Consider the following 25,616-nt stretch of genomic DNA (forward strand, 5'->3'; position numbering starts at 1 on the left):
AGAGCTCGGTTAACTCTCTAAAGGATTAAAACCCAAGAGAGATGGCATACGCCGGAAACCAAGAGGGGCATTCGATTACACGTCCACCCATGTTCAGTGGAACGGACTACACTTACTGGAAGACCCGAATGAGGATCTTTCTTATTTCTATGGATTTTGAACTATGGAATCTTGTTGAAAATGGATTTTCAAAATCTTCTCTTCCAATGATCGATTGGAACGATTTGGAAAAGAAGGCTTTCGCTCTTAATGCAAAGGCTATGAATGCCTTATTTTGCGCACTAGATAAAAACGAATTTAATCGTGTTTCAACTTGCGAAACTGCTTTTGATATTTGGCACACACTTGAAGTGACCCACGAGGGCACAAGTAGAGTGAAAGAGTCAAAAATCAATCTGTTGCTGCATTCTTTTGAACTTTTTCGAATGAAACCGAGTGAAACCATTGGCGACATGTTTACCCGTTTCACGGATGTCGTCAACGGTTTAAAAGGTCTCGGAAAGAGCTTTTCGGATTTTGAGCTTGTTAATAAGATACTAAGATCCCTTCCTAAGAGTTGGGATCCTAAACTCACCGCCATTCAAGAGGCAAAAGATCTGCAAAATTTCCCTCTTGAAGAACTAATCGGGTCATTAATGACCTACGAAATGACCTGCAAAGCTCATGAAGAGCAAGAAGACATCCTTCCAAAGAACAGGAAGGATATGGCACTTAAAACTTCTGAATGCCACTTGAGAGAAAACTCAAGTGATGAGGATTGTGACGATAACTTGGCACTGTTGACAAGAAAGTTTAAAAAATTCTTCAAAAGAAACAAGTTTAAAAACGATATGAAAAATAAACTTGAACCTAAGAAGGACCAAGTGATCTGCTATGAATGTAAAAAGCCGGGACATTACAAAAGTGATTGTCCCCAAGTCAAGAAAAGAACAACAAAGAAGAAGGCGCTCCAAGCAACATGGGATGATTCGAGCGCATCCGAGGAAGAAGAATCCAACACCGAGCAAGTTGCTCATTACGCCTTTATGGCCATCGAAGGGGAGGTAACAGATTTATTAGATGCTGATTTATCTTTCGATGAATTATTAAATGCCTTCCATGATTTATTTGATGAATGCAAAGTTATAAATAGAAAATATAAGTTGCTAAAAAGGGTACATGATAATCTTACTTGTGAGTTTGATAAGTTAAAAGTCAAACATCATGATAGTTTAAACTCATGTATCAAATGTCATGATTTAGAAACTATACAAAAAGAAAACTTGCTGCTTAAGGACACCTTGAAGAAATTCGAGGTTGGTAGCAAGTCATTAAACATGATCCTTACAAACAAGGGTCATGCTCCCAAAAGAAGTGGGATTGGATTTGTGAGGAGTCCTCACCGAAATCCAACTACCTTTGTAAAAGGCCCCATCTTACACGTTCAACACCAAACCAAGTGCAACTTTTGTTGCAAATCTGGACACAAGACACATTGTTGTCCATTCAAGAAAATAAGTCCAAACAAATTAATTTGGGCTCCTAAAGGAACCATGATAAACTCTATGCAACATGATAGAAAATATAGATCTGTTTATGAGGCACCCAAAAGCAAATGGGTTCCTAAAGATCATCCGTTCCTATAAAAACATTAAAAGTCTAGGCCGGAGCAAGAAATAATATTCTGCTCCTTGACTCTCAATGGTCATAAAATCAAAAGGGAACTCGCAACGCTTAAGTAACAAGTGGAAGCTATGAAATCACAAATACGATACAATTAGAAACATATGATATCCAAATTCACATACCCCTGATTTTCAAAACCTGTTCATCTACGAATCAATTCTTGTAGAAACTAAACATGTCATAAAAGGGACACCAAACAAACATTCGTATACACCTTAAAAGATCTATCTTACAAAGAGCTTCTTCCTTAAATGAAAATTCATACGAAATCATGTAACAAACATCAATTGCTCTGAAACTCTCCTCAAGGCAAAGGCTCCCTAAATCAAAACATCCTAAAATGCTCACCTGCTGCAGGCGGTGGCACCTCTCCAGCTGGCGGTTGCACCTCCAGCCTTCACGGGTTGCCAGAGGTTGCACCGCTCCAGCCAGAGGTGCAACCGCCAGCAGCTCTGCCCCCTTAAAATCACGCTAGGGCCGGCTAAGGAACCGACCCCAACTCACCCCCATTCCCTCCTCTACTCTTCCAAGACTCCTCCATTCCCACTTCACTCCTCTAAGCCTTCCAAATACCTCCCATTTCGGAGCAAAACATCAAGAATCCTTCCTTCTCTTGAAGATTTCACAAAGGTATTCTCTAAGAAGCTCTTAAATTCTGTTTTGTTCTTCATTTTCTTTAGCTCATCATCATCCCTTTAAAACAGCAGTAGTAATGGGATCTAGAAGATCCTCAAGGGACAAGGGAAAGAGGAGAGTAGTAGAAGAGTTTGATCTCACTCTTTTTGATTCCAAAAACCATGCTGAAAAATTTCTCTCCTTCGAACTAAGAAGCATCAATAAGGGAAAATATGTAGATCTGAATGAACTAAGAGATGTAGAGACTATACATTGGTTTGCAAACCTAAATCTACTTCCCATTTTGCAGATCAACGAACCCATTTATCCTAGACTAGTTCGATTGTTTTACAACAACATGCAAAAAGATGATGAAGAAAGGATATCAACCTATCTCTTAGGACAACACATTTCAATCACTGATAGATTCATTTGTGATATAATAGGTATCCCCATGAAAAGCATAGGACTTTACTTCAAAGGATCATGGGATGAAAATACTATTGGAACATCTTACGTTGACGCCTTAGGAACAATCCTTGCCAATCCTAACATAGAATCTATTTCTAAAAGTTGTGAACATCTAATGCCTTTTAACACTAAGATACTTCATCATATCATGACTAGTATAATTCTTCCTAAGCAATATCATCATGATGAAGTGAGTCAATTGGAATTAGGAATTATGTACCTAATTATGAAAGAACGTGACATTTGTCTTGGCTATCTGATCCAACAAAACATGTTGGAATTATCTACAAAAGATATGATGCTCCCATATGGTGGAATTATTACTAGAATAATGAAAGCTTACGACATTCAAATACCACTAGAAGAAGAAGTAATGAAATCAGATAGATACAGCATAATAAACAAAAATCTACTTCACCGACTGAGATGTCACTATAGAAACGGTAACTGGGTAAGAATGCCTAGAAGAACTAATCCCCCTGAACCTGAACCTGAACCAGAGCCGGAAACCCCAGTCTTTATGAGTACCCACTCTCCTCCAATCTGTCCCTTTGAGGAAACACATCCGGTTGAGCAAACTCACACATCATCCATCGAAGATATCGGGATTCGGATGGACCGATTTGAGCAACGACAAGAACGGCTTGAACTTCGACAAGATCAAATCCTAACCGAGCTACAACAAATCCATCGACAATTTGACTCTTTATTTAGGCACTTTAATCTTCCACCTCATGAATAAGCTTGTATAAACATCTGATGTTTTTGATATGACATGTTGTAAACTCCTTATGTTATTCATGAAGGACCTTGTCTTTATGGTTACCTGATATGCTGTACATATGTTACCCTGATATGGTTATCTTTGTCTGTGTAAGCATATTTGCAAACATCTCTTGTTGTTTATCTCGGTTTTTGCACTGAAACTAAAAAGGTTTAAAAACCTATGCCTTGAAAATATGAAGCAACATACCAATGTAAGTTGATAAGTCAGCAGTATGACATTGATATGGTAGCTATTGCTAATATGATTGCTATCATGCCATGTATCAAACAAAAATTTGCATCATACAAGCTGATATCTTACCATGTGATGCAATGCTACACTTGCTGAAATAAAAATCCTGCTATGCAATATGATATAATGCTGCACTTGAAATAATTGTGTTACTACATCAAAATTATTCGAATGCTATTACTATTACATGCCTTGACAACGCTTGATCAAATAACATGTTGCAAATTATGTGACAAATACTTGAGTTATTACTATTACATGCCTTGACAAACGCTTGATCAAATAACATGTTGCAAATCATGTGACAAATATTCTTAACCAAATGCATGTAAGAAAGTTCATTTTTCGGGTTGTATGCTAAAAATGGGATGTTCCCGTACACTCTTATGAAAACTCGTTGGAAAATGACTTTTCTCGGTCAAGCAAAAACAATAAAGTGATATATGTGTCATGACTTCCTTTATATGCTTGATCATGCTTTTTGTTGATGACAAAGGGGGAGAAAAATATGAATTGATAAACACTATGTCATAGCTGAACTGCCATAATCATATCTATGTCAAAGTTACAAATACTTGAGTGATGCTATAAACAATGTTATGCCATCCTTGCATCACCAAGAGATATGTGAACATGTACTATAGTTTGCATCATATCTTGATTTGATATTGTGAAGAAAATGCAAACTTGCTAGAAAATCTCAAATGTAAGCATCATGTAAGAAGTCCTTCGTTGCTTTATATGATTACATGATGAATGGTTACAAACACATGATGAATGGTTACAAACACTATCATACAAACTTATTGACGTATGTCATGCCTTGACATAATTCTTGAAGAGATACATCATGATAGGCATCATGATGGGAGCATTGATAAAGTTTAACTGATCTAACTTATCAATGCGTCACTTGAATTCTTAGGTCTTGAATTCAAGGTTGACTTATCTCAACTATGGCATATAGATAGGGGGAGTTAAGGATAACTCCTTTATCAATTGATTGTCATCATCAAAAAGGGGGAGATTGTTGAATCTCGGATTTTGATGATGAAGTCAATTGTCATTTGTTATCTAATCTATGTGTTGAGATAAGTGTGCAGGATTAACTACGATGAGATTAAGACAAGCAGCAGGAGTTGCGCCGGAGTCAAGATCATGATCACGTTGGGAGTTCGAGAGTTCGACGGAAGTTCGGACGGTCGTCGGAGGTTCAGAGAGAACAGATCCGAGAAGTCCAGAAGCTTGCCAAGCGAAGCTCGTCGGAACTCGCCAAGTGGATCGTCGCAAAGTCCAGGAGTATGCCGGATGTCCGCAGGAGGATCACCGAGGGTTATCGGTTGATCGACGGAAGTTGGCCGGAAACTCGCCGGAAGAAGCGATTGACGCATCGGAGCAAGCTGCAGGAGTTGTCTTAGAGATAATCGTAGTTAGCACGATGATTAAGCATGAAAATGGGAGGTGATCCCATTAGCTTAATCTTGGGGCAATTGGGCCCCTGAAAAGATTCAAAGTGGGTCGAATGGAGTGAACCATTCGGACCCTGATTGCACCAGGAGGTGCAACCGCCCCAGCCAGGAGGTGCAACCGCCTGGGCTGTGGGGTTGAGAGGTGCAACCGCCCCAGCCAGGAGGTGCAACCGCCTGGGCTATGGGGCTGGGAGGTGCAACCGCCCCAGCCAGGAGGTGCAACCGCCTGGGCTGTGGGGCTGGGAGGTGCAACCGCCCCAGCCAGGAGGTGCAACCGCCAGGGCTGCACGGCTGGGAGGTGCAACCGCCCCAGCCAAGAGGTTGCACCGCCAGAGCTCAAGTTCCGAGCTTTGCCAGGCGATGCAACCACCAAGCTCAGTCTTCGAGCTTTGGCAGAGTGGTGCATCAGCCTGAGCTCAGTCTCGAGCTTTGCCAGGTGATGAATTCACCAAGCTCAGTCTTCGAGCTATGGCAGAATGGTGCATCAGCTTGAGCTCAGTTTGGAGCTCTGCCAAGTGATGCAACCACCAAGCTCAGATTTCGAGCTCTGCCAGGTGATGCAACCACCAAGCTCAGTCTTCGAGCTCTGCCAGGTGATGCAACCATCGAGCTCAGTCTTCGAGCTCTGGCTGAGAAGAAGCAATCGGCAGAGCTCAGTCTTCGAGCTCTGCCAGGCGGTGCCACCTCTCCAGTTGAGAGGTGCAACCGCCTGATCCCAGAAATTCTGGGATTAGATCGATTTGATCGTTTTGAGCTCGAATTTTGAATTGGGTTGGGGCCTATAAATACCCCACCCATTCAGCACTGAAAAGATACAGACCTATACCGAAATTGTGATCTTTTCTGTGATTCTAAAGAGCTCAAAAGTGTTGTAAATCCTTGAGTCTCCTCCTTCTGTTCTTCAAGTTTTCAACTGTAAAGTGAGGAGAGAAAGGTCTGTAAAGGTTGTCTCCTAAGCCTGTCAAAAGGAGAGAAACTGTAAGAGGGAAGTTTGGCCTTCGCCCATTGAAGGAAGGCAGCTAGTTGACGTCGGCAACCTCATCGGTGGAGGAAGCCAAAAGTGGAGTAGGTCAAGGCTGACCGAACCACTCTAAATCTCTGGTTTGCGTTTAATTTCAAGCACTCTATCATTACTGCAAACCTCCCTCATCACTACTGCTCTCTGCGCTTTCACGAACAAGTTCTAAGTGCTGTTCTTCCAAATCTGCATTCAGACGTAAACTTGTATTTTCGTACATTACAGTTTACGTTTACGTTTGATTCTGCAGAACTGTTTTCCGCGCTTTTACGAACGAGCTTCCTTGCAGTTTACGCTTACATTTTAATCCTATTAATAACTGCAATCTGTCCTCTACGATTTTACGAACGAGTTTCAACATTTAGACGTAAAACTGCATTCGGACGTAAATCGGCTTTCTTCGCTCAATCATCAGATTTCAGTTTACGTTTACGTCTTGATTTCAACTGCATACAGCCTTCTGCGAATATACAAACGAGTTTCAAAGTTTAGACGTAAATCTGCGTCTAGACGTAAAACTGCGTTTAGACGTAAAACTACGTTTAGACGTAAAACTGCGTTTAGACGTAAAACTGCGTTTAGACGTAAAACTGCGTTTAGACATAAATCTGCGTTTAGACGTAAAACTACGTTTAGACGTAAAACTGCGTTTAGACGCAAAACTGCGCTTAGACGCAAAACTGCGCTTAGACGCAAACTGCGCTTAGACGCAATCTGCGCTTAGACGCAAAATTGCGCTTAGACACAATCTGCGCTTAGACGCAAACTGCACTTAGATACAAACTGAGAATTTGCTTTTGCATCATAATCGTTTTTGAACGAACGCAGCTTTTTGTTTTAAAATTATTATAAGGTTTCCGCTGCACTAATTCACCCCCCCCCTCTTAGTGCTCTTGATCCTAACAATTGGTATCAGAGCTCGGTTAACTCTCTAAAGGATTAAAACCCAAGAGAGATGGCATACGCCGGAAACCAAGAGGGGCATTCGATTACACGTCCACCCATGTTCAGTGGAACGGACTACACTTACTGGAAGACCCGAATGAGGATCTTTCTTATTTCTATGGATTTTGAACTATGGAATCTTGTTGAAAATGGATTTTCAAAATCTTCTCTTCCAATGATCGATTGGAACGATTTGGAAAAGAAGGCTTTCGCTCTTAATGCAAAGGCTATGAATGCCTTATTTTGCGCACTAGATAAAAACGAATTTAATCGTGTTTCAACTTGCGAAACTGCTTTTGATATTTGGCACACACTTGAAGTGACCCACGAGGGCACAAGTAGAGTGAAAGAGTCAAAAATCAATCTGTTGCTGCATTCTTTTGAACTTTTTCGAATGAAACCGAGTGAAACCATTGGCGACATGTTTACCCGTTTCACGGATGTCGTCAACGGTTTAAAAGGTCTCGGAAAGAGCTTTTCGGATTTTGAGCTTGTTAATAAGATACTAAGATCCCTTCCTAAGAGTTGGGATCCTAAAGTCACCGCCATTCAAGAGGCAAAAGATCTGCAAAATTTCCCTCTTGAAGAACTAATCGGGTCATTAATGACCTACGAAATGACCTGCAAAGCTCATGAAGAGCAAGAAGACATCCTTCCAAAGAACAGGAAGGATATGGCACTTAAAACTTCTGAATGCCACTTGAGAGAAAACTCAAGTGATGAGGATTGTGACGATAACTTGGCACTGTTGACAAGAAAGTTTAAAAAATTCTTCAAAAGAAACAAGTTTAAAAACGATATGAAAAATAAACTTGAACCTAAGAAGGACCAAGTGATCTGCTATGAATGTAAAAAGCCAGGACATTACAAAAGTGATTGTCCCCAAGTCAAGAAAAGAACAACAAAGAAGAAGGCGCTCCAAGCAACATGGGATGATTCGAGCGCATCCGAGGAAGAAGAATCCAACACCGAGCAAGTTGCTCATTACGCCTTTATGGCCATCGAAGGGGAGGTAACATATTTATTAGATGCTGATTTATCTTTCGATGAATTATTAAATGCCTTCCATGATTTATTTGATGAATGCAAAGTTATAAATAGAAAATATAAGTTGCTAAAAAGGGTACATGATAATCTTACTTGTGAGTTTGATAAGTTAAAAGTCAAACATCATGATAGTTTAAACTCATGTATCAAATGTCATGATTTAGAAACTATACAAAAAGAAAACTTGCTGCTTAAGGACACCTTGAAGAAATTCGAGGTTGGTAGCAAGTCATTAAACATGATCCTTACAAACAAGGGTCATGCTCCCAAAAGAAGTGGGATTGGATTTGTGAGGAGTCCTCACCGAAATCCAACTACCTTTGTAAAAGGCCCCATCTTACACGTTCAACACCAAACCAAGTGCAACTTTTGTTGCAAATCTGGACACAAGACACATTGTTGTCCATTCAAGAAAATAAGTCCAAACAAATTAATTTGGGCTCCTAAAGGAACCATGATAAACTCTATGCAACATGATAGAAAATATAGATCTGTTTATGAGGCACCCAAAAGCAAATGGGTTCCTAAAGATCATCCGTTCCTATAAAAACATTAAAAGTCTAGGCCGGAGCAAGAAATAATATTCTGCTCCTTGACTCTCAATGGTCATAAAATCAAAAGGGAACTCGCAACGCTTAAGTAACAAGTGGAAGCTATGAAATCACAAATACGATACAATTAGAAACATATGATATCCAAATTCACATACCCCTGATTTTCAAAACCTGTTCATCTACGAATCAATTCTTGTAGAAACTAAACATGTCATAAAAGGGACACCAAACAAACATTCGTATACACCTTAAAAGATCTATCTTACAAAGAGCTTCTTCCTTAAATGAAAATTCATACGAAATCATGTAACAAACATCAATTGCTCTGAAACTCTCCTCAAGGCAAAGGCTCCCTAAATCAAAACATCCTAAAATGCTCACCTGCTGCAGGCGGTGGCACCTCTCCAGCTGGCGGTTGCACCTCCAGCCTTCACGGGTTGCCAGAGGTTGCACCGCTCCAGCCAGAGGTGCAACCGCCAGCAGCTCTGCCCCCTTAAAATCACGCTAGGGCCGGCTAAGGAACCGACCCCAACTCACCCCCATTCCCTCCTCTACTCTTCCAAGACTCCTCCATTCCCACTTCACTCCTCTAAGCCTTCCAAATACCTCCCATTTCGGAGCAAAACATCAAGAATCCTTCCTTCTCTTGAAGATTTCACAAAGGTATTCTCTAAGAAGCTCTTAAATTCTGTTTTGTTCTTCATTTTCTTTAGCTCATCATCATCCCTTTAAAACAGCAGTAGTAATGGGATCTAGAAGATCCTCAAGGGACAAGGGAAAGAGGAGAGTAGTAGAAGAGTTTGATCTCACTCTTTTTGATTCCAAAAACCATGCTGAAAAATTTCTCTCCTTCGAACTAAGAAGCATCAATAAGGGAAAATATGTAGATCTGAATGAACTAAGAGATGTAGAGACTATACATTGGTTTGCAAACCTAAATCTACTTCCCATTTTGCAGATCAACGAACCCATTTATCCTAGACTAGTTCGATTGTTTTACAACAACATGCAAAAAGATGATGAAGAAAGGATATCAACCTATCTCTTAGGACAACACATTTCAATCACTGATAGATTCATTTGTGATATAATAGGTATCCCCATGAAAAGCATAGGACTTTACTTCAAAGGATCATGGGATGAAAATACTATTGGAACATCTTACGTTGACGCCTTAGGAACAATCCTTGCCAATCCTAACATAGAATCTATTTCTAAAAGTTGTGAACATCTAATGCCTTTTAACACTAAGATACTTCATCATATCATGACTAGTATAATTCTTCCTAAGCAATATCATCATGATGAAGTGAGTCAATTGGAATTAGGAATTATGTACCTAATTATGAAAGAACGTGACATTTGTCTTGGCTATCTGATCCAACAAAACATGTTGGAATTATCTACAAAAGATATGATGCTCCCATATGGTGGAATTATTACTAGAATAATGAAAGCTTACGACATTCAAATACCACTAGAAGAAGAAGTAATGAAATCAGATAGATACAGCATAATAAACAAAAATCTACTTCACCGACTGAGATGTCACTATAGAAACGGTAACTGGGTAAGAATGCCTAGAAGAACTAATCCCCCTGAACCTGAACCTGAACCAGAGCCGGAAACCCCAGTCTTTATGAGTACCCACTCTCCTCCAATCTGTCCCTTTGAGGAAACACATCCGGTTGAGCAAACTCACACATCATCCATCGAAGATATCGGGATTCGGATGGACCGATTTGAGCAACGACAAGAACGGCTTGAACTTCGACAAGATCAAATCCTAACCGAGCTACAACAAATCCATCGACAATTTGACTCTTTATTTAGGCACTTTAATCTTCCACCTCATGAATAAGCTTGTATAAACATCTGATGTTTTTGATATGACATGTTGTAAACTCCTTATGTTATTCATGAAGGACCTTGTCTTTATGGTTACCTGATATGCTGTACATATGTTACCCTGATATGGTTATCTTTGTCTGTGTAAGCATATTTGCAAACATCTCTTGTTGTTTATCTCGGTTTTTGCACTGAAACTAAAAAGGTTTAAAAACCTATGCCTTGAAAATATGAAGCAACATACCAATGTAAGTTGATAAGTCAGCAGTATGACATTGATATGGTAGCTATTGCTAATATGATTGCTATCATGCCATGTATCAAACAAAAATTTGCATCATACAAGCTGATATCTTACCATGTGATGCAATGCTACACTTGCTGAAATAAAAATCCTGCTATGCAATATGATATAATGCTGCACTTGAAATAATTGTGTTACTACATCAAAATTATTCGAATGCTATTACTATTACATGCCTTGACAACGCTTGATCAAATAACATGTTGCAAATTATGTGACAAATACTTGAGTTATTACTATTACATGCCTTGACAAACGCTTGATCAAATAACATGTTGCAAATCATGTGACAAATATTCTTAACCAAATGCATGTAAGAAAGTTCATTTTTCGGGTTGTATGCTAAAAATGGGATGTTCCCGTACACTCTTATGAAAACTCGTTGGAAAATGACTTTTCTCGGTCAAGCAAAAACAATAAAGTGATATATGTGTCATGACTTCCTTTATATGCTTGATCATGCTTTTTGTTGATGACAAAGGGGGAGAAAAATATGAATTGATAAACACTATGTCATAGCTGAACTGCCATAATCATATCTATGTCAAAGTTACAAATACTTGAGTGATGCTATAAACAATGTTATGCCATCCTTGCATCACCAAGAGATATGTGAACATGTACTATAGTTTGCATCATATCTTGATTTGATATTGTGAAGAAAATGCAAACTTGCTAGAAAATCTCAAATGTAAGCATCATGTAAGAAGTCCTTCGTTGCTTTATATGATTACATGATGAATGGTTACAAACACATGATGAATGGTTAGAAACACTATCATACAAACTTATTGACGTATGTCATGCCTTGACATAATTCTTGAAGAGATACATCATGATAGGCATCATGATGGGAGCATTGATAAAGTTTAACTGATCTAACTTATCAATGCGTCACTTGAATTCTTAGGTCTTGAATTCAAGGTTGACTTATCTCAACTATGGCATATAGATAGGGGGAGTTAAGGATAACTCCTTTATCAATTGATTGTCATCATCAAAAAGGGGGAGATTGTTGAATCTCGGATTTTGATGATGAAGTCAATTGTCATTTGTTATCTAATCTATGTGTTGAGATAAGTGTGCAGGATTAACTACGATGAGATTAAGACAAGCAGCAGGAGTTGCGCCGGAGTCAAGATCATGATCACGTTGGGAGTTCGAGAGTTCGACGGAAGTTCGGACGGTCGTCGGAGGTTCAGAGAGAACAGATCCGAGAAGTCCAGAAGCTTGCCAAGCGAAGCTCGTCGGAACTCGCCAAGTGGATCGTCGCAAAGTCCAGGAGTATGCCGGATGTCCGCAGGAGGATCACCGAGGGTTATCGGTTGATCGACGGAAGTTGGCCGGAAACTCGCCGGAAGAAGCGATTGACGCATCGGAGCAAGCTGCAGGAGTTGTCTTAGAGATAATCGTAGTTAGCACGATGATTAAGCATGAAAATGGGAGGTGATCCCATTAGCTTAATCTTGGGGCAATTGGGCCCCTGAAAAGATTCAAAGTGGGTCGAATGGAGTGAACCATTCGGACCCTGATTGCACCAGGAGGTGCAACCGCCCCAGCCAGGAGGTGCAACCGCCTGGGCTGTGGGGTTGAGAGGTGCAACCGCCCCAGCCAGGAGGTGCAACCGCCTGGGCTATGGGGCTGGGAGGTGCAACCGCCCCAGCCAGGAGGTGCAACCGCCTGGGCTGTGGGGCTGGGAGGTGCAACCGCCCCAGCCAGGAGGTGCAACCGCCAGGGCTGCACGGCTGGGAGGTGCAACCGCCCCAGCCAAGAGGTTGCACCGCCAGAGCTCAAGTTCCGAGCTCTGCCAGGCGATGCAACCACCAAGCTCAGTCTTCGAGCTTTGGCAGAGTGGTGCATCAGCCTGAGCTCAGTCTCGAGCTTTGCCAGGTGATGAATTCACCAAGCTCAGTCTTCGAGCTATGGCAGAATGGTGCATCAGCTTGAGCTCAGTTTGGAGCTCTGCCAAGTGATGCAACCACCAAGCTCAGATTTCGAGCTCTGCCAGGTGATGCAACCACCAAGCTCAGTCTTCGAGCTCTGCCAGGTGATGCAACCATCGAGCTCAGTCTTCGAGCTCTGGCTGAGAAGAAGCAATCGGCAGAGCTCAGTCTTCGAGCTCTGCCAGGCGGTGCCACCTCTCCAGTTGAGAGGTGCAACCGCCTGATCCCAGAAATTCTGGGATTAGATCGATTTGATCGTTTTGAGCTCGAATTTTGAATTGGGTTGGGGCCTATAAATACCCCACCCATTCAGCACTGAAAAGATACAGACCTATACCGAAATTGTGATCTTTTCTGTGATTCTAAAGAGCTCAAAAGTGTTGTAAATCCTTGAGTCTCCTCCTTCTGTTCTTCAAGTTTTCAACTGTAAAGTGAGGAGAGAAAGGTCTGTAAAGGTTGTCTCCTAAGCCTGTCAAAAGGAGAGAAACTGTAAGAGGGAAGTTTGGCCTTCGCCCATTGAAGGAAGGCAGCTAGTTAACGTCGGCAACCTCATCGGTGGAGGAAGCCAAAAGTGGAGTAGGTCAAGGCTGACCGAACCACTCTAAATCTCTGGTTTGCGTTTAATTTCGAGCACTCTATCATTACTGCAAACCTCCCTCATCACTACTGCTCTCTGCGCTTTCACGAACAAGTTCTAAGTGCTGTTCTTCCAAATCTGCATTCAGACGTAAACTTGTATTTTCGTACATTACAGTTTACGTTTACGTTTGATTCTGCAGAACTGTTTTCCGCGCTTTTACGAACGAGCTTCCTTGCAGTTTACGCTTACATTTTAATCCTATTAATAACTGCAATCTGTCCTCTACGATTTTACGAACGAGTTTCAACATTTAGACGTAAAACTGCATTCGGACGTAAATCGGCTTTCTTCGCTCAATCATCAGATTTCAGTTTACGTTTACGTCTTGATTTCAACTGCATACTGCCTTCTGCGAATATACAAACGAGTTTCAAAGTTTAGACGTAAATCTGCGTCTAGACGTAAAACTGCGTTTAGACGTAAAACTGCGTTTAGACGTAAATCTGCGTTTAGACGTAAAACTGCGTTTAGACGTAAAACTGCGTTTAGACGTAAATCTGCGTTTAGACGTAAAACTACGTTTAGACGTAAAACTGCGTTTAGACGCAAAACTGCGCTTAGACGCAAAACTGCGCTTAGACGCAATCTGCGCTTAGACGCAAAATTGCGCTTAGACACAATCTGCGCTTAGACGCAAACTGCACTTAGATACAAACTGAGAATTTGCTTTTGCATCATAATCGTTTTTGAACGAACGCAGCTTTTTGTTTTAAAATTATTATAAGGTTTCCGCTGCACTAATTCACCCCCCCCCTCTTAGTGCTCTTGATCCTAACAATTGTTTCAGATTGTCTTTGAGCGTCACAGGGGTCTGATAGGGATCAGACACATAGGTGATTGACTTTAGGTCAAGTGGGAGATTGCTAGTCATAGGTGCCCAGCAAGCCAATCACGTGAGTGATGACACGTGTGACTTGATACAGAATCTTTTTGCTTATTATATTTTGACATATATCACTTTATAACTATTGCATATATGCATATATATATATTATGATGTCCTTGGATTTGTGCAATGGGAATCGGATCGTGATGAGATCACGATAATGAGATCGATTCACCTTTAAACACAAATCCTTAATAATCCCGGCCATAGATTACTCGAGAGGGACATCGTGATAACTGGACAGACTGATGTGCTGTATACTCGTCCATATGATGGATGCAGCTGGTCTCATAGCTGCTCGTGTAGGGACACTAGGGATACAATACAGGTGCTCATTGGAGAATGAGTTCACTGATTGATCCGCTTACGAAATGCTGGATGGTTGATGATGCCTTATTGTCAAACAGCGATTCCGTAGTCCTAGTGGTGTATATGGCCCTTAGACTTGAGACACCAAGGATGTCCTATATGAGTGCTCCACTCTTTGATACTAGACTAATAGGTTTGGCTGTCCCAAATCTAGTATAGCTGGTCATTGGGAGTGGTAGTCGACCTTACAAGGGCTATTGAGTGTCGATAGAGGATCATCCACTCTTGGCGTCATGAGAGGAATATCCCATGTGTTCTTGCTCAAACAAATCCCTGGCCAGGGTTATTCGGGTTGAGAGAAAAAGAGTTCTGCGGGAGAATCCGATTAGAGCGAGACTCGAGTAGAAACCATATGGGTCTGATAGCACCATGCTCGATATATGGTCTCTGGGATATTAGATGAATGAGGGACTATAGGTACACGGTAACTGAGGACAGATAGGTCCAATGGATTGGATTCCCCTATATCATCTAGGGACTACGACATAGTAGCCTAGTACGTCCGTAGTCGATGAGTTGAGTGAATTATTACAGAGATAATAATTCACTAAGTTGGAAGGAGTTCTGACATGTATGACTCACGGCCAGCTCGATATTGGGCCTAGAGGATCACACACATATGGTAGGCATTGCGATGAGTAGAGGTTCGGATATGAGATATCCGACGGAGCCCTTATCTTATTGGATGCAGATCCAATACCCATTGGGGGAGGATCTATTAGGGTTTGACAGGGGACCTCTATAAATAGGAGGGATTCAGAGCCTCATAGGCTAGAGCCTTTGCTTGCCTCTCCTATTCTCCTCCCCTTCTCCACCTCAGAGTAGGCCTAGAGTTTTTGAGGAGCATCGTCACAGCCCTACTATGTGGATCACCGCTAGAGAGGAGGACGCTTGACCTCCTTCAGCCTCTCCTAAAGATCTGCAAGGAAACAGGGATATAAGATCTCCTTAGGTAACACAATCTACTATATACGCAGTTTTAAGTTTTGCGGATTTTGCGCATCAATCTTCGCACGACGACGAACATCTCTTTAGGAATAGGGGATTTTGTTTTCTTGTTCTTCCGCTGCACATGTGATGTCGCCTCCAAGATTTCCCAACAACGTCAACCTTCCAAAAGATACTCTATAGATGAGTATGTGATGTTTACTGATACAAGTGAACCTGAGAGTTACTAGAATGTAGTTGAAATTGAGCAGAAAAAGAAATGGTTAGTTGTTATACAGGAAGAGATGAATGCTCTACAGAAGAACCACACATATAATTTAGTACAACTACCAAAGGGAATGAAGGTTTTGAAAAACAAGTGGGTTTTCAGGTTGAAGACTCAAGAATATTGTTCTCAACCAAAGTATAAAGCTTGATTGGTTGTGAAAGGCTTTGGTTAAAGGAAAGGTATTGACTTTAAAGAGATTTTTTCTCTTGTTGTTAAAATATCTTCTATTTATGTTGCTCTTGGTATTGTTGCTAGCTTGGACTTGGAGGTTGAGTAGTCAGATGTGAAGACATCTTTCCTTCATAGTGATTTGGAGGAGGAAATTTATATGGAGCAACTAGAAGACTTTAAAGTTAAAGGTAAAGAAAATTTTTCCTACAAGTTGAAAAAGAGCTTATATTGGCTGAAGCAAGCTCCAAGACAATGACACAGAAAGTTTGATTAATTTATGACTGAAAATGAATACAAAAGAATGACTTCAAATCATTGTGTGTACATCAAATAGTTTGGTGAGGATTTTATTATTCTCTTACTTTACGTTGATGACATGTTTATCCTTGGGAAAGATATTTCTACAATTGACAGATTGAAGAAGGAACTGAGTGAATCCTTTGCAATAAAGGACATGGAGCTAGCAAAGCAAATACTAAGCATGTAGATTTCCCGTGATAGAAAAAACAAGAAGATTTGGTTGTTATATGAGAAATACATCGAGAATGTATTAGAAAGGTTCATTATGAGCAATGCAAAGCCAATTGGTTCTCCTTTTCATGTCATTTCAAGTTGTGCTCAGAACAAAGTTCTTCAAATGATGAGGAGAAGGAGAAAATATAAAAGGTTCCTCATGCTTCAGTAATTAAAAATTTAATGTATGCAATGGTATGTACGAGGTTGGACATTGCATATGCAGTGGGTATAACTAACAGATTTCTTGTAAGTCGAGGCAAAGAGCTCTAGGCAGCAGTGAAGTGGATCTTTAGATATCTCATAGTGAAGTTCTAAAGTTTGTTTAAGTTTTGGAGGTGGACCACCTATGTTGACAGGTTACACAGATGCAGATATAGCAAGAGATATAGATACAAGGAAATTCATATCATGTTTTGTACTTACTTTTATAAGGAGAGCTATGTCATGGTAATCCAGATTCCAAAGATGTATTGCTCTCTCTACCACAAAGGCAGAATATATTACTACTATAGAGGTTTGCAAAGAAATGTTATGGATGAAAGAATTTTTACAAAAATTGAGGCTTAAACAAGAAAACTATGGTTTATTATGATAGCTAGTGCGCCATCCATTTGTGTAAGAACTCAATTTTTCATTCCAAGTTAAAGTATATAGATGTCAGATACCACTAGATTCGAAATGTGCTTAAAGAGAAGTAGTTGCAACTTCATAAAATTCATACAGATATAATGAAGTAGACATGTTGACAAAAATCTTACCGAAAGAAATGTAGGAGATGTGTCAATAGTTGGTCGGCATGGCTTCACATTGAGGAGTCATGAGACAACCTCCCTTATGGGCTGAAGGGGGAGGTTATTGGGTAGACAACCCATTGGTTTAGCCCATAGTGAGCTTTAACAACCCATAGCCCACTTCCCTTTTTAACCTAAACTTGGATCTAATAAGGGGGGTGTGGTGGCTATAAAGAAGAGAGAAAACTACAGCAACATGGGCAGAAAGCAACATCAACGTGATTCAAAAAGAGGAGAAATGGGTAGAAAAATAAGAGAAAAAGAAAATGGAAGAAGACAAGAATAACGCAAAAACTGTTCTCAATAATCCAAGTAGTGTTCTCATCTTAAGTTAGATCAAATCTACAGTAGATTCTTGCTGTGATTACTTGAGGAGATTTTGGATATTGTATATAGTAACGTAATCCTTGTATCTCAGTTATTCTCTTGTGATTGTTGCTTGGGTTTTGGACAAAAGACTTTGAGATTTGTATATTTATTATTCTTATAGTGGATTTTCTTTGGTTCGTCCCGTTGTTTTTACCTTTCACGTTGGAAGAGTTTTCTATGTAAATCTTGATGTTATATTTTATTATAATTTTCGTTTAATTTTGTTGCATATTACGATCTACTCGTATTTTTTCGTATACAAAGTTCGTTTCTTTGTTTATCAAGAGAGAGAGAGTCTGTGTGTTCTAAATTATATATGAACTCCAAGAAAAATAAGAAAAAAAAATGATGATGCAGGAGAAGAACCCAACTGGAGAGAGAGAGAGAGAGAGAGCGCGTACAATTGAGTGATGTGGCAGGTTGTGGCGTTGTCGTAGGAGCAATCGCATTTGATGGCAGGATTGAAGGCGGTGCTGTCGAAATTGGTGGAGTCGGTGGCGGCGCCGCTGCAGGGCTCGCCACTGATGTTCCACGCCGGCGACGACGTCGCCGAAGCCGTCCTCCCCCACCGCCCCAGGATCGCGTTCAGTGCCGCCACTGCAACGCCGGAAACAGCACACGGTGTTCACGTCAACAACGAACTCCTCGATCAAATGCTACCATGTTATCACCATCATCATATCACACGCTACCAACCTAATGCATGCATGTATGAATGAGTTCGTGTGGTTTGACCGTGAGAAACCGGCAAGTCAGCATCTTTAAACGACTTGACAAAATTGTATGTCCTATAAGATTAGTCGTATCCCTTACAAAATTCAATAACACACATATATCATCGTCGTTAATCTCTATACCATCGATCGTCGGCAAGTATAGCAATAGTGAAACTTCGACTAGCATTAATATCCTTAAAAAATATTATTTATATATATATATATAAATATATATATATATATATATAATTAGTAATTCAAATAATTGATAAGGTATAATTTAGATATTAAAAAAAAGTCTCTTTTTAGTTTTACCAAAAGATATTTCTATTTGATTTTTAATGTGAAAAAAATTAAAATTTCCCATCGAAAGAGAAAAAAGGATCTCGAAAATTGTTTAAGATTAACATGTTGTTCGAAATTAAAAAGAAAGGCAAACATAGAACGGATGTATTGGGAAAATGACATAAATAAGAAAATAAAAGATTGAAATAATCCATAGCTGATTTGATGAGTAAAAATGATGAAGAATAGATTCACGGATTGCCACAAACAAATTAGGAAAATTGTGGCCTAAGATGCAATCCTATATCATCTAAACTTGTATGAATTCAAAACCTCTTTGATAACTATGAAAAGTCAAGTAATAAGAAATATTTCTACAATAATTAAATAAAAATGAGTCTCAAATAGCAGAAAATCTTCTTCTTTTTTTTTTTTTTGGTACCTACGTCAAAACAGTGTAACCAGTATACGATATGAGGACCTCAAATCACCATCATATCTATATGAGCTCTTTCTAACTATTTTGTAGGTTGTGTTGGTGTTTTTTCTTATGGTTTTAAGTGGATTTTATGGACTTTGATGGCTTCAGTGAACTGTTTGAGTGCTTTATTATCAAATAAATAAAAGAAGTTGCAAAAAGCTCGGGAGAAGAAACAAATATGGAAAGAAACAAAAGACAAAAATGTTTCAGTGAACTTTTTGAGTACTTTATCGAAGAAGAAAAAGGAAAACCCGAAAGAAATAAAGCATGTAAACAATCATAAGATAAAAAAGGTTATACTGAATTGCGTGTGTTTGTCGAAGAAAGATATGAATTATAGGAGGAGAAGAAGAACAAAAACCATGGAAACTTACAGAAGATAAAAAATAAGGTTCGAGTGCTTTATCAGAGAAAAAGAGGAGAAGACATGGAGCAAGCAGAAGATAAAAAGATTATAGTGAGACAACGACATGCCTTCAGATAGAGGAGTAGTAGCTTGAGCTCCGGATCTTCCGAAAGCGAGGAACAGGCATGGTAGGAAGCAGATCACAAGAGCTACCGAATCAAACTTGGATGGATTCTTTGGCTGCAGCATCTCTGACATGGCGGCAGGGATTCAAGATTTCTGAAGCTGAAGAGTGGTCTGTAACAATGGCGGTGGCTTTCCCCACAATTTAAAGGTGTGGCTCTGTTCACAATTGGCTGCTCCACGTAGTGTAGAGATTGTTTATGCTCCTAAACTTCATGCGAGCTCTTCTTCCTCTCATAAAAATCCTTTTATTGCAAATTAAGTGTTTGCTGAGATAATATACCAGTCAGAATCATTCAAATTAAGTCTGATGCTTAAGCTCCAAGGTTGATCCTTTTTCCTTTTCAGTCCACTTTGAATAATTTTGTCATTGCAGGTAACACATCAAATCATATAAACATGGACGTTTCCTACCAGGACTATATATGATGTGAAAATAAAAGTGATCAGCTTAGAAAAATTTCTGTGGTGAAGAAGCTTGTTTGACTTTTCTCTCTGGTCCTACTTCAAGAGGGTTGTATTGTTTTATAGACATTTGTGTCTGCGACTCCTGGTGAAGTAAAAAAAATTAATTTAAATGGTGATTCATTAGTTCTTGGACTGTGGAATTTGGTGTAGATCAATGCTTCAACAACTATCTCTGATGCAGACAATGACAGCAACTGGACTCAAAGAAACAAATTGACATTAGTGCCTATGTATATTCCTAGTACCTACTACCTTTATCTTATACAAGAGTCAAGATTATGAAGTGACATATATGATTCACAGTATTAAGAATATTTATAAATTAACCTAGAAACACATACACACACACACAAAAAGATAATCCAATTCACAATAATCAATATTCACAGCCTTATCTCTACAAATAGGAAGATATTGAGAATTACAAGGGTCTATCAAAAACCAGGTAGCAGGTCTGATGATGTAGGTGGCAGGTACCTGCCCATCTTTAATTCTAAACATACTTTGACATTCGGAGATCTAAAGCATCACCAAGCATGCTTTAACAGCAATGGATCTTGCACCATCATTCATGGAAGCTGCATCAATTCCTTGGAAAGCAATCTGCTTGACTACCCAGCAACATGCTTGGAATTGTTAATTGCTTGTGGATGTGCTAAAATATTATCCGAGATTTGCATGAAAGAAGCAATCTTTTGCCTGTTGAAGATGCAGTTCATCTTCCTGTATTGCTCAGACCAAATGCGTAGCACTTTCCTAAATAAATACTTTTGGATGATTTTTAGCAGAGTATGAAGTGGAAATCTGGTGGGCATGAGTTCTCAAAGGTGATGGTGAGTAACAGTGATGAAACCTTTTTTTTTTTTCAAGATGCCATGATGAAGAACACCAATTGCAGATAAAAAATTGTATACATAAATTGGAAATTTGCACATTCATTTATCTAATAATATATCAATTAATATAATTTCTAAATATTTTGCCTCCATTATCGATTTGAAGCCAATCTGAGTGAATCCTCAAACTTTGACTTTCTTTTATTGTGGCAAAAGTATTTATTTGTTTAAGTAACATGCAACATTTAATTATTTGGCACTCCATTAGGCTAAAAGAATTTTATTTTGGATTAGCATGCTGAAAGAACATATCTTTTAGTTTCCTTTCGAGGGATTACGGAATTATAATGCTGAAGATGATGAAATAAACTCTGTGCTGCATGAGTGAGGAACACTGTCTACATTCCAAATAACTTGTTAACCAAGTTTCTTAAGAGAAAAATAAAAATAAGAACACTGTCTACATTCATCAAGTTTCTAATCTCCAACATGGTTGAGAAAGGAAAGAACAATTCGGATCTGTGTAATCCGTACGTGTAGTTGAATGGTCAAAGTGTCTGACGATTTGATAGCCTTCATTTTCTCATTTATTGTGAAATGAAGTCAAGTCAATCCATTATATATATACATATATATATGTATATATATATATATATAATGGATTGACTTGACTCCATTTCACGATATGTGAGAAAACAAAGGCTATCTGTGTGTGTAATTTTTGTTGTTCAGTTTAATTCATTTTTTCGAATTTTGACGGATGTTTGTGATTAAAATATGATGTGTGTGGATTTGGAAGTCCGATCAGGATGCTTGATTTGGGTTGAAAATTTGGAGGTCACAAAAATTATAGTGGTGAATATTACAATATGATTATGGCCATTTAACAATCTTGGCTAGTGTAGGCTTGAATCTTTTGAACATTTCCTTCCAGAGCAGTGGACCTTTCATTGATAGCTCTATCCACCAACTGATCTTGAAAGCCAGAAGAAGACTGCAATGATTAAAGATCAAGATGAGCCATAGGCCAATCACAGATGTGGTGTTCGATCTCGAAGAAGTATTTTTTAGGAAAGCAGATACCTTGGTTGCTTCTATTAATATTAAGGCCAATGAGATTGAAACAAAGATCAAGGATTTAAATAAAGGAAGCATGAGATTTCGGATTAACCCTCATGATGATCAAAGACATGGCAGGCAGCTGATCCAGAGGCACATCAATTTGATGAAACACTAGTAGTTGATCAAAGATTTGGTGAGGAGGAATATGATAGTGATCTGGCTCTCTTGCGCTCTATATTGATAAGGCATATTTTGGATACCGATCACGTCACAATTCAGGTCACGTTATGCCCCTACTAAGTCAGCATGAGGATTGACTCCCCACATCGAACCGAAGCCCACTCGGGAAGGCGCCCCCTCGGTAAGTCCCGTCCCAGAAAGCCCGAGATGGCACCGTATGGCGTTGTTCCATGCTCGTCGGGCGACACCTCTACAAAGGTACCATCTGGTCACTCGGGGGTCGGCCGTCGCGCCAAATCCACGTACGACCGATCCTCAGGCAACAATATAAAAACCCTTGGCCGGCACTTGGCTAGGGGAAAGGACAAAAAAAAGGAGAAGACCACTAACTTAATCTACGAGGGACCCAACTCAGGAACACCCCGACCAGGGTCTATGTGCAGGAGTTCGGCCACCCCGGAGGAGAGACCGACCTCATCGACAACTCAGCTCATCCCCAGCTCATCCACCATTCGACCAAGAAAAGCATCGGCAACCACCTCGGGAGCTCCGGACATTGGCTCGTGGACCAAGCCGTGCTGACTCCTCGGCCACGGCGCGAAAGTTCCATAATATTTTTGGCGCTAGAAGGAGGGCCGATGTCGTAGGAGCGCCCCGCAGGAGCTCACCCCGAGGGAGAACCACCAAACACTCACATCCCTTTCGGACTTAGAGATTAGCCCCTCCCCAGGGATGGGGGCATCCCGACGCCAGACCGCTATTGATGCCTATTCAATTATCCAAGACTCCCCCCCTAGATATACCACGAGACCCTCGGTCATTTCGCTTGAGGCATTTCTCGGCCTGGCCAAACAAGTACAGGCCTTGGTAGTAATGATGCAAACAATCGTCCCCCTCATCCTACAAATCGTGTAGTTAACGGCACCACCGACCGACTCAGCACCGCAGAGGCCAAACGGGGAGCAGGTCGGGACTGGAGAAGCCCGAGAGCAAACCACAACCCTAGGAAACCTACCCCATCAAAGCACACCAACACCTCGTCGACATGCACTGTCTCCCCTCGAGCCCGACACATTATCGTTAGACTCGGCAGATGATTCTTTCAGGGTCCAGCTATCTGTGGTCAACTGACGCCTAGACGAGTTCCAACATGAATTTCAAAAGTTGCGCGGCGAGATCGAGGAAAGTAGTTCGGGTGGATCCCCTTTTGCTCAGGAAATCCTAGACAAGGTTGTGCCACTCAATTTCAGACTACCGGCATTAGAGACGTACGACAACGACTCTGACCCTACGGAGCATGTCGTCGCATTTCGGGCTCAAATGGCCCTCTACGGCACATTCAATGCACTAATGTGTCAGGCATTCCTGACTACCTTCAGAGGACTGGCGGGGGCATGGTTTAGTCGGCTACAACCAGGCACAATCTCTTCGTTCGATCAGCTCATAAGAGAGTTCGAGCAAAACTTCCTGGCCAGCGTGCAACCCAGGCCTTCCATGGCCATGCTTCTTGTGTTGTCCCAGGGCGAGGGCGAATTACTTTCCCAATTCATCACATGCTTCGCCATCGAAATCCAAGGGTTCCTAGATGCTCATCCCTCCCTAATTATGCAAGCTTTCTTGATGGGTTTACGACCCTCGAGGTTCTTCTGGTCACTGATCGAGAAGCCACCCTCAGCCATCCCCGAGATGCTCCTGCACGTCAATTAGTACGTCGCTGCGAAAACCTCGATGGTGGGATGATGCAAGGATAGCAAGAGGCAGAGGGTGGAATAGGCTCAAGGGGCAATCTCGGGGTCATCAGCAGCGTAACCCCGCAGGAAGTTCGCCCCCGACCGACCCGAGCAACTGCTCTCGAGACCCCCGCCTCTGCCCCTGAACACTTATCACACCGAGATCTTTCTCCATATTAGGGAGAAAGGACTTTTACGACAACCCAACCCCTTGAAAGCTACTCACAAGGACTGATCTAAATATTACAGGTTCCATCGTGACTATGGCCACGACGCAAAGGACTGCCATGACCTCCAGAATCAAATCGAAGAATTGATCCAAAGAGGCCACCTCGGGCGCTACCTTAGAGAACCAAGAGAAGCATCGCCATGACCCAGGGGCCCCGTCGAGAAGCAAATCGACATCATCACAACCGGACCAGCTTTTGACGGTAGTAGCACCACGGCGAGGAAGGCCTATGCGCGTAGCGTAGTGGAGAAGCACCCCATACCCGAGTTTGAACCCCAAATCACTTTCGGGATCGAAGAAGTCAAACGCCTCCACCATAACGACGCTTTGGTGATCTCCATCTAGATTGCCAACGCTCAGGTGAAGAGGGTGATGATCGACACTGGGAGCTCTGCCGACGTGCTGTACCTTGACGCCTTCAAGAAGCTTGGCCTAACTAACGAGGATCTCAACCCCATGACGTCGGCGCTCACCGGATTTACGGGGGATTCCATCTCCCCGCTTGGGACTATTGTCCTCCCTATTACCATTGGGGAAGAACCAAGAACCAAGACGATGATGACCACCTTCATGGTAGTCGACCTGCTCTCCGCCTATAACGCCATCTTCAACCGCTTGACGCTCAACAAGTTGAAAGCGGTGGTCTTCACCTACCACCAAGCCATTAAGTTTCCGACGCCAGCAGGAGTCGGGGTATATCGAAGTGATCCCAAGGAATCAAGGCAGTGCTATCTAACGGTGGTCACCCTCCCGATGAAGCCACGACCTCAGCAAGCCCCGGATCCCTGTGAAGAAATCAAAATATCGACGCTCCAAGAATCACCCGAACAGATTGTTGAAGTGCACTTGAAAAGGGATCGACCCAACATGACCGTGAAGGTTAGAACAACGCTCCCCAAAGAAAACTAGCTCTAGCTTATCGATTTTCTAAAGAAAAACATTGATGTGTTCGCATGGTCCCCACGAGACATGCCTGGAATCAACTTAGACGTAGCCCGGCACCACCTCAACATCCACCCGGAAGCACGACCTGTGAAATAGAGGTTGAGGAAGTTCACCCCCAAATGGCAAAGGGCGATCAGTAATGAAATAGACCGCCTTAGGGAGGCTGAGTTCATAACCGAGATGAAATACCCTCGGTGGCTGTAAAATATAGCCCTTGTTAAGAAATACAATGGAAGCTAGAGGATGTGTGTCGACTACACCGATCTCAACCGAGCATGCCCCAAATATTGCTATCCACCC

At 41.1% G+C, this 25,616-nt stretch overlaps 2 protein-coding genes across 2 annotated transcripts in view; one reads left to right on the forward strand and one right to left on the reverse strand.

The window, feature by feature from the left end:
- The window catches only part of LOC135643398 (probable LRR receptor-like serine/threonine-protein kinase At1g56140), a 51,214-nt gene extending 31,089 nt beyond the window's left edge, over positions 1-20,125 (reverse strand). The window contains exons 1-2 of the mRNA XM_065160280.1: positions 19,812-20,125; positions 18,257-18,452 (exon numbers count right to left, since the gene is read on the reverse strand). Of these exons, the coding sequence (XP_065016352.1) occupies positions 18,257-18,452; positions 19,812-19,941 (326 nt within the window). The 5' untranslated portion in view covers positions 19,942-20,125. The remainder of the gene's footprint in view (positions 1-18,256; positions 18,453-19,811) is intronic.
- Positions 20,126-24,743: 4,618 nt separating this feature from the next.
- Positions 24,744-25,280, forward strand: LOC135642874 (uncharacterized). Its single transcript, XM_065159358.1, has one exon. It carries the CDS (start codon positions 24,744-24,746, stop codon positions 25,278-25,280), a length of 537 nt encoding a protein of 178 aa, XP_065015430.1.
- Positions 25,281-25,616: the final 336 nt, after the last annotated feature.

The sequence above is a fragment of the Musa acuminata genome, chromosome BXJ3-7 (assembly GCF_036884655.1).
Source record: "Musa acuminata AAA Group cultivar baxijiao chromosome BXJ3-7, Cavendish_Baxijiao_AAA, whole genome shotgun sequence".
Lineage (NCBI taxonomy): Eukaryota > Viridiplantae > Streptophyta > Magnoliopsida > Zingiberales > Musaceae > Musa > Musa acuminata.